Source organism: Prionailurus bengalensis, chromosome F2, assembly GCF_016509475.1.
Source record: "Prionailurus bengalensis isolate Pbe53 chromosome F2, Fcat_Pben_1.1_paternal_pri, whole genome shotgun sequence".
Taxonomy (NCBI): Eukaryota; Metazoa; Chordata; class Mammalia; order Carnivora; family Felidae; genus Prionailurus; species Prionailurus bengalensis.
Genome location: NC_057353.1, coordinates 30,149,189 through 30,159,084, shown reverse-complemented (window position 1 = coordinate 30,159,084; position 9,896 = coordinate 30,149,189). Strand labels below are relative to the sequence as shown.

The 9,896-nt window shown below is 40.6% G+C and overlaps 2 protein-coding genes across 4 annotated transcripts in view; both read left to right on the top strand.

The window, feature by feature from the left end:
- Positions 1–291: 291 nt before the first annotated feature.
- On the top strand, positions 292–2,797 carry SLC10A5 (solute carrier family 10 member 5). The gene is given in 9 exon segments (XM_043602183.1): positions 292–324; positions 1,064–1,217; positions 1,220–1,478; positions 1,480–1,639; positions 1,641–1,808; positions 1,811–1,940; positions 1,943–1,990; positions 1,993–2,118; positions 2,121–2,797. Coding segments are annotated over 9 exon segments (1,296 nt in total). The 3' UTR covers positions 2,339–2,797.
- A 4,263-nt stretch (positions 2,798–7,060) lies between these two features.
- The window catches only part of IMPA1 (inositol monophosphatase 1), a 35,123-nt gene continuing 32,287 nt past the window's right edge, over positions 7,061–9,896 (top strand). Inside the window, exon 1 of one of the 3 annotated variants that reach the window (XM_043601272.1) lies at positions 7,061–7,184. In XM_043601272.1, the coding sequence (XP_043457207.1) occupies positions 7,065–7,184 (120 nt within the window). In that variant the 5' untranslated portion in view covers positions 7,061–7,064. The remainder of the gene's footprint in view (positions 7,185–9,896) is intronic. The other 2 variants (XM_043601273.1, XM_043601274.1) reach the window with 2 other exon arrangements.

Here is a 9,896-nt window from a genome sequence, read left to right as displayed (position 1 = left end):
GCTATGTTCCAGTGGCCCTTTTATCAGAAACTACAGAACCAGAAGTAGAAATAATCCTTAAATATATTCCCAAATACCAGAAAGTTTTAACACAGACTAAATACCTTAGCATCTGTTATAATTACTTACACATAGTAGGTGATCAACACATGCCTCATAAATTGAACTAAAGCTAAATATACCAGGAAAAATAGCAATGAGTGCTGAGAAAAGGGGAAGTAAGGCTGGCAGAGACTGAGGGGGAAAATGAGGAAGAGGTCCGATCCTTGATTAGAGAAGAGACAAAGGAGCATGGAGGGACTTGGGTCAATAGTGATACTGGTGGTAAGTTAGGTCAGGTCCCAGATAGTGGAGCAGACCAGTCTGGAAGAGACACAGGTACCAGCATCCTCAGACTCTAGGGATCAGGGGTTCCAGCATGAGTAGTCCCCTAAAGAGAACAAGACTGTGGGGAAGAGAGAAAGTCTCTCTAGCTTCTCATTTCTAAACTACCCTGAAATCAGACAGCCTTCTCAACCTTTCTTTTTAGGGTTTTTAGTTGAGTAAGCCTGGAGGAAAGAGATTAGATTTCGGCTTGATAAATCCAATCTGTTAAAGCTGTGGCTTTTACATTTTCATAACTACAAGTTCAACAGGTTGTGTTACTCACTAGATACCTTTGGGTTTTTTTTTTGTTTGTTTTTACCTTTGTTTAAATTTTTTTTTAATGTTTATTCATTTTTGAGAAACAGCATGAGCAGGGGAGGGGCAGAGAGAGGAAGACAATCTGAAGCAGGCTCCAGGTTCTGAGCTGTCAGCAAGGAGCCCAATGTGGGGCTTAAACCCACAAACCGTGAGATCATGACCTGAGCTGAAGTCATACACTTAACCAACTGAGCCACCCAGGCGCCCCTCACTAGATACCTTTGTATTTTGAAAAGCTTGATAGTCATGCTCCTACTGGACTTTGATCCAGCAAAACAATTGTTACCTAAGTTCTATCACTTGAAAAGAATGTTCTGTAGCTTTTTTTAAAAACGGTTTTGCTGCATATGTGATTTATTTAAACTTTCAGAATGATTAGCAAACTTGTTATTTCCCTGCCTTCGTCCTGCTTTTGTGGTTTATGACTCTGGGAGAGGCAAGGAAGTCATTTCTCAGTGCTCTGAATAGAGCAAAGACTGAAAAACTATTTTCCACAAAGAATGAAGAAATGGTCATCAGAAGATCAAGTTAGGAGCTAAGTGGCCAGACTCCAGCCATCTCTTTTTGCAATTAGATGATCTTAAACTGCTTCAAGTGGTGACTGTGACAAAAACCTTATGACAGGTGAAGATGGAGACACAAAATTTGAACATTCAACTATGGGATTCTGAAGGTAGGCAAGAAAGACTCATTCAAGAGGTAATGTTAAAATCGAAGTGCCTAAACAAAGCAAAGATGGTCTTCAAGGCATTAATGTGTATTGATTGAAATACCCTAGTGCTTATTCTACCAACGTGCTTTTGGTTGCAATATTGAATTGCAGATGTTTCAAACAGTATGAAAGACTCCTTTGCCAGTAATTCTTGGCAAATTGGGGCAATTACACAATTTTTTTCTTAGGCCATTTTATGGATTTCTTTGGACACAGAATTTGGTGTTATAAGAGGCACAACATGGGCTTTGGATTTGTAATGACCTACACATGCCCAGGAGGAGTGGGGTCTATTTCTTTGTTCTGCTTCTAGATGGAGATCTCATTTTTTGCCATTTTGATAACTTCAACATTATTGGCCCTGATAATGATACTTGCCAATTCTTATATATATAGTAGGCTGTTAGGGTTACATCACGTACATTTTATGTTGCTGTTTCTAAAATTGTATCCATACTCCTTTTCATCATTCCAACATCAGTTGGAATAGTCCTCAAGTGTAGCATACCTGAAAAAGCAAACTTCCTGGAGGGAATAATTAGACCTGAGTTTTAATGTTTGTAGGGATTTATTTGACTTTCAGAATGTTTCTAGAAATAACCTAGAGGAGCTTTCATGGGATGTCTTAGTTCCTGCTTTGGGTTTGTTATTTGGGTACAACTTTGTTAAAATTTTTGTGCTGCCTGTTCTTGTTTGTAAAATTGTTGCTATTAAAAGTGGGATACCAGTTTCTTAGCTCTGCCATTATTCAATTCTTTTTCACAGTCCAAGGCCGACTTAGCTTCTGTGGCTCCTTTTATAGTGGCCATGTATTCTGGATGTGAAATGTTACTGATCTTTCTGCTTTACAAGGCTAAGAAAAGATGTATTCTTATCATAGAAGATAAAAGGAAAAAGAAATCCCCTGGCCAAACTGCATTACTGAATTCCCACTCTGAATGAGGTACTGTGGGAGATTCCAAGAATATCAAAAAATGATGCCTGTTTTCAGTTCACTACAGACCATTAATGTACAGAAATTCAGAGGAAGGTGCCCATTTTTCAAACATGTTGGTTTGGAAATGTTTTAGAGAACTGGATTTGAATAGGACACTTTATTGTCTCTTAAACGGGGACGAGCAATAAGAAAATATTCCTTCTGTAGTGATTGTGATCTATCCCAAGTATTTAGGGAAGGGATCTCCATAGAATAGGCGGACAGTAAATGCTCACACAGTAAATGAATATGTAAATTCCTATCTGGGTCTCTCATTGGCTCATCAGAATCAGTACGTCTTAAATGTAGCACCTCTGCTGTCATAACTGTACTTACCTGGTCTTGCACATCTCCCACTCAAGACATTACCATTTGCCCTGAAACACAGGGTCATCTCTTCCTCTTCTCCTTCCTTCATTCTTTCCTTTTTAGTCAAATTATTTCCTACAAAAAGTTTCCTATAATATCTTTTCACCAATCTCTTCATTCCCAGTAATATCACTTTTGTTCTGCCCTATGTTGTTGCTTCCCTAAACCTTTAACTCGCTTTTGGTCCTTCTGTCCACTTTCCAATCACTATCAGGTTAATTTTAAAATCTAACTTTGATCATGTATCTTCCCTGCTACAAGCTTCTTTGCCTTTTGAATAAAGTTTGTATTTCTTAGTGAGGTGTTTATTATACTCCCTGACTTCACTCTCTCTTTCCAGTTTTATCTCCACTCCCACTTCTTACACACAACCTTGCTCCATTCAAACTGGATGACTTGGTATCTCATGAATATGCCTGTGTTCGTGCTATTCCTACAACCTACAAGGAGGCCTACCTCCTCTTTACCTCGATTTTGACTATTCCTACAGACCCGGCTCCAATGTCACCCTCTCCATGAAGCTTCTGCTAATCCCACTTAGCAACCTGTAGGTGAGATTTTCTCTAAATTTTCCTCACAATTGTTTATATTTCATATTTAGCCAACTTGGCTTGTTTTACAGCTGTTTATATTCCTGTCATATTCTGTTTTGCTATAAATTCTTGAACGTGAGAATTACAAACACAATATATAAACAACATGATAGTGTAAGCAGTATTCATTTTGATACTCCCCATGTCTAGCACATTTCCTGCATGCTTATTCAAATAAAGGGCTGAAGTACAGACTAGGCCCCAAATGAATAGTGTGCTTGTTTTATAACACTTCTCAATTTTCAGTGGCAGTTTTTAGTATCTAGTTCATTTGTACTCCTCTCCAAAGATCATGCAGGCATCATATTGAGAAATATTTCTGTAATCCCGCTCCTCACATTTCCTAGCCCTGGAGTAGGCAAGTTAATCTTTCTATAGTCCAGTATCCTCACCTAAAAAAATGGAGGTGGTAATGTGAACTCTGTCGAATTTTGTGAGAATTGTCAACTAAGAAAAAGAGGCAAAACTAAAGAAAAAATAAAGGTCTTTTCTTTGGAGTGTCGCAGTTGCAATTCAGAGAACACAGATTCTGTTAGCAACCAGAAAAGTGTCCCACTCATGTGGGCAAGGCAAGAGTTTATTCTGAGAAAGAATTGGGTTGCTTATGTGATTTTGATAAAGAGAAAAAAAAAAAAACACAAAACTTAATTGGTCCCCACCAGTTGAGCTGCTTTCGATTATTCTGACTTTTATTGGTGCTATCAAATGCAACTAATCTTACTATCTTTTAGTTAACTATTCTGTCTTCATGAAGTTCAAACCAACAGTTTTATGGCCCTAATGCCAGTTCTTTTTAGCAACTACCTATAAAACAGTTGCCACTTTGGACCCAGTTCACGAATTCACTAGTTAGAAAGGAAAATGGAGCTTCAAAATGGGATCTCTCATGTTCAGAAATTTTATTTCACAGAATTAAATGAGATCGGATGTACTTAGAGTAGTACCAGCACATGGTACATGTTCAGTGTTAGCTGCTGCTTTTTTATCCTGGTTTAAACTTTGACCCTGAGATAGCTGTTGGTTTGAAATGTTAATCTGGTATCTCTGTATGGAGCCTAAAACTTTGAACATTTTCCTCTGTGATAGTCACTGTCATACCCATAGTATTAGGGAAATTTTATTTAGTTTGGCAGCTAATACGACAACTCAAATTCTTTTTTTCTAATTTCACCAAACCCAGTATATGAATACCAAGATTTATAAAAGACCTGGTGTGGCATAGTGATAGATCGTTATTTATTCACCTTATAAAATGGTAATTGCCTACATGGAATATTTTACTATTGACCCCTTTAAACAGAAATCTCTGCTTAGGAAGTTTATAATTAAGCTTATATAAATTTAACTTACATACATTTTCATGCACACACGTTACTGATTGGGAGACAAGAAATTGCCTTTCTAGTTACAGTTTGTCATTAATCTTTATCATTGCATTGTGACCTCAAATAAGACACTTCTCTGCATTTCATTTTTCAAATCTGTAAAATGAACATATTCAAATGAGGTTTAAGATCTTGCTCAATTCCTTAAGTCTGTGGTTCTGGCCTAAAACTCTAGGACCTAACATCATAGGCAAGGTGATGGGGTGATGTGAAGAAGATTCAGGTTGGTGGGAATTAACCACTCATAGATGCTGTTAAGGCAAAAACAAAAATAAGAGCTTCTTGAGAGCAGGGACAAATGCTATTCTTTGAATTCCCTACCATGTTTACCTCAATGCCTTGAATAGAGATCTCATTAAACATTGAATTAATTAATGAGCAATATCTATAAATGTCAAGATCCTATACTGTGGAACCAGACAATGCCTGGGTCTGCAGTTCCAGTTCTGTCACCAGTTCGGTGACATTGGTCAAGTTACTTAATCTCTCTAGGCCTAAATTCATGTGCAAAGTGGGGATAATGACACTACAATGATATTGTTGTGAAGGTTAAGTGAGTTAATACTAGTCAAAGGTCCTCAGAACAATGCTTAGCCCATAGTAGACTCTATTATTATTACTCTGTACACACTTGAATGATCTTTAACCTTAAAAGCAGCTGACTGTACACGGATGGAATTTGGAATATATTTTCTCTTACAGATGTATCCTGGAAGACAGATTTTTTACATGGTAAAATTTATCTAATATGGATGGGGATGAATTTATTCAAGTTACCTTTTTTTTAAAAAATGAGGGGCATAGAGCATGCTGTCTGATTGCTTGGATTCATACCATTTTATATAGCCTTGATTGGTTAGACAAAAAGATCCAGAGATAGAGGGGTAAGATGCTTTTTTTAATAAAGTTTCTTTCCAACCCTCAGGAGGGGGTGATTCTATGATACATTGTTCCAAGGATAAAAATTCTATCTGCAGTTCCAACCTGTTATGTCAAAACACAAAAGCTTGTTAGAGATCCTGGAGACTGCATCCCTGAGGACCTGTACACTGTATGTAAATCTTCATCATTTTAAAATCAAAGTCCACTAAATAATTAACTAATAAAGTCTTGGTATGTGGAATCTGATTCCCCCCCCCCCCCCCCCGTAAAAGGAGTCGCTATTTAAAAGAAGTCAGCTCCAGAGACTTAAGAGTTAACAAGATACCCAAGATTGCTGGGAAAAGAATCACCAAGTTGGTCCCTCTTTTTTTCAAATATAGGGTAATTGGGCACTATTACTCCTGCCCATGGGTGACCTTGGCACCTTGTGGCTGGGCAAAGGCCATTCCCCAAACCCCCTCCTTGTATAGTCAGGTGTCTGGGAAAGTATCAGGGGCATTGAGTCTCACCTCTTTTCCATTTTGAGGTTTAGTAGAATTAGAACTCTCATGGATGGAAGTCAGCTGGTAGGAAAGGATATCAGAGACCCTGAAGAGGGAACTCGCATTTAGGGAAGTCTGGAATGGTGACCTGGCAGGCACATCAGAATCAGATTTTGTCCTGACATATTATGTTGCTGATACTGGAACCTGCCTGACCCCCAACCACCATGGAATAGCCAGATGATTTGGGACTTGGAAAAATGGCTGCAGATAGGGCTGTAGGTTTCAAAACCGTTCCTTTGGGGAAGCCGAGAGCAATGTACCAGGTACTGAGGTCTCTGCAGCCATCTGAACTACTCAGAGCACTGGACAAAAATCTTTTGGATTGTGTGGGGGACCAGTTTCCAGCACTGCCAAAACCAGATATGCGCGCTAAAAGATTATCCAATTTTAGGTGTTTGGAAGACAAACAGTCACTGAAGCAACACTGACTTGAACAATTGTGAAGTAGCATCTGAGGCCCCTAGAAAAAGATTGGACTTCCTGCTCATTTGAGGTAGGTAGCCTGAAGTGTTATTTGAATAAGAAGTAAGATTTGATCTTCTGACTTAACGTTGCTTACACTGACTTTTAGCAGCTTTGCCAAATCAGTGAGACCATGCTCATTTAAAGGAGGTATAAACAGGACTCTGGTGACATTTTCTGCAAATGCCTGGAAAATTTCATTTGGTTACAAATCAACACTAGTTGCTATGTAGTTGGCAAGATTATCATAACTGTCAACGAAGAACCAGAAACCTAATTTCTCAAGTTTTCCTGAATTCCTGAAGACAGCACAGGCTGCAGAAAGGAGGTTAGAACAAAAAATAAAAAGAGGCCAAATCTCCAATGCTTAAGCAGTTCTGGATCCAGCGGTCAGGACAGGGCTAGAGCCTCAAACGTCGCAATCAGGGCGGATCTGTCCCAGACGGAGTCACGCCTATGTGGGCGGGGCCGCAGGGGTGGGACTTCCTGTCCGGAACATTTTTCACTCACAGGAAGAACACAGCCACGGATCCTGCCGGTAGTCTAGTGATAGAGCCTGACCTCTTCCAACTTAAGGTACGTCCTGCGTTCCTTCTACCCCATACCGCCTCTCAGGCGGTCTTGGCCGGAGCTTCGAGCCTGGGTGCTGCGGGGCGGCCCTCCGCGGGCGGGAGTGGGTGGGCGCGGTCAGTCGTGCAGGGGTTGGCGCCCAGGGACAGAGGCCGCAGCTGGGGCCGCTATATCTCTGCAGTGTTGTCCTTAACCCCCGCCGCGGAGTGACCCCACAGCATGTAGCGATTTCGCTTGCGGGCTCTCTCTGCACCTTTGCGGCGGCTTATGTCGAGTAAGTTCTTTTAAATTTTACTGTTTTCCAAGGCAGCTCAGAGACCTCGCATATTCCCAGGGTCATGCAGTCCCAGTGTAACCCCCTGATCCTGTCCTGTGCAGTCGTGCTGCTGGGAACTGGTGACGGGAAGGTGGCTGTGTTCCCACTGTCAGGAAGGCTGCGACCAGCACAGAAACAGTTGAAAATGTTTCAGGTGTTTGTCTTTAGGAAAATGAAAGTGCATAAAATACTTCTCTCTTCGGTCGAGAAGTCTGCTCAAAGTGGTTAGGAATATAAGGCACTTAACACAAATAATCAAAACGTATGGAAGATATTCCTGAGTACCCTAAGTGTGATGCACCAAGTTTTATGGGCTCTTCCAGGCCAAGGCATCTTCCCAGCTTCTCCCTGCATGTTCCTTCCTAAGGAATGTCATTGAGATTTAGGACTCGGTTGTTGCCTACTCAGGTGACTTCTATAGTATTTATGTCTGCAGGCCACACCTCTTCTATGAGTTCAGGATCCATACGTTCAACTGCCTAGTGATGTCTCCTTTTGGTTTCATAAAGTCTCCCCCCCCTCTACTAATTAAACTTTTGATCTCCCTACCTCCTACCCAAATTCCCAAATTGACTCTTTTCTGTTATTCTGTTTCAAAAGATGTCGCTATTATCCATTCAGTTGTTAAAGTGGAAAATCTGGGCATCATTGAACTCTTCCTCTTCTTCCTAACCTATATCCAAATTATTGCTAAATGTCCCCAACTTTACCTCTCAAAGCAAATATCTCTTGATTATCTCAACTTCTCTATGTATATCTCTCCCTCCATTCTCCTAAGTTCAAGCCAACCGTCAGGTCTTCTCTGGACTACTGCATTCTAATTCTAAATGTGCAATCCAGTGTGCCTAGCATCCACTCTCCACTCTAACCTCCACCCTCCAATCTGTTATCATCAGTAGCCAAGGTGAAATGATTCTTCAGGGCTCTCAAATCAAATGTTATCTCTAAGGCTCTGATTGGGATGGTCCCTACTATCACCCCAGTCTCATTTCTCCTGCCTTTCTTTGAATTCTGGGCTGTCACATTTAAACCTTTTAGTTACTTTTCACTTACATCCCATAGTCTAGTCCGGTTAGTTAATACCTGTTCATTTGTCCTTTAGATCTTGGTTTAATCAGTCATCAGGGAAACCTTATCTGATACCGAAAGCCAGGTTAAAGCTTTCCTGTTCCATGCTTCTCGTTGAATTTCTCCCCCTTAGCCTTTATTTTTTTTTTTTTCTGGTGTTCTGTTTGTTTGTTTGGTTTTGTTTTTTTTTGTTTTTTTAACTTTTTTAAAATTTATTTTTGAGACAGAGAGAGACAGAGCATGAACAGGGGAGGGTCAGAGAGAGAGAGGGAGACACAGAATCTGAAACGGGCTCCAGGCTCTGAGCTGTCAGCACAGAGCCCGACGCGGGGCTCGAACTCACGGACCGTGAGATCATGACCCGAGCCGAAGTCGGACGTTTAACCGACTGAGCCACCCAGGAGCCCCTGGTTTTGGTTTTAATAACACCTAAGGGCACCTGGGTGGCTCAGGTCATGATCACCTGGTTCATGGGTTTGAGCCTCACATCGGGTTCTGTGCTGACATTGCGGAGCCTGCTTGGGATTCTCTTTCTTTCTCTCTCTGCCTCTCCCCTGCTCGTGTGCTCTTTCTCTCTCTGTCTCTTTAAATAAATAAATGGACTTAAAAAAATATATGTCTACCCGCTAGCGAGTAAGTATGAACTGGGCCTGTTTTTCCTCACCATGACACAGTATATAATAGGTATTCAGCAAGTAGCTATCAAATGATTAAATAATTCTGAATAGAGAATCCGTAGAAGGAAGGGTAACTTTTGAAATGGGCATTAAAGGATTGGTGGGAGTTATAGCCATGCTGTTAGAAGGTAGAGATATGAGTGGCTTGAGCAGTTTCTGACAAGGAAGCAGATGCATTGTGAGAACATCTAGGCCTGTTAAGCCTGGAAGAGTGGAATAGGAGTAAGAATGGGGGGGGGGAAAGTTTGAAAACAGTTCTTGGGACACTCTAAGCAGTTACTTGTGTAACTCAAAAAGTGGCTTCCCTTTTATATTAAAAAAAGTTCTTAGGAAGAAAAAGCGACTACAAGCAGAAACCGCTCACTGTATCTGCCCTTCGCCCTTTCTTCTCTTTCCTACACTGTGAATGCCATGGTAGGGAATTGTGAGTAGTCTTTCAGGTGAAACTCTGTGTCAGTTATTCTCAATTATAAAGGTGATACAATTGGAGTTGCTTTATAAATGACACATTTTTCTGAGTCTGACCCCTTGAAAAGCTTCACTGTCCCAGGTACTGATTTTAGAGTGTGGTCAAGCCAGTGGTGAGCTATTTTGGTATTCTTTTCAGAAGTCAGTAGAAAACTAGACAGAAGACAAAAATATGTTGGCTTTTTCTGG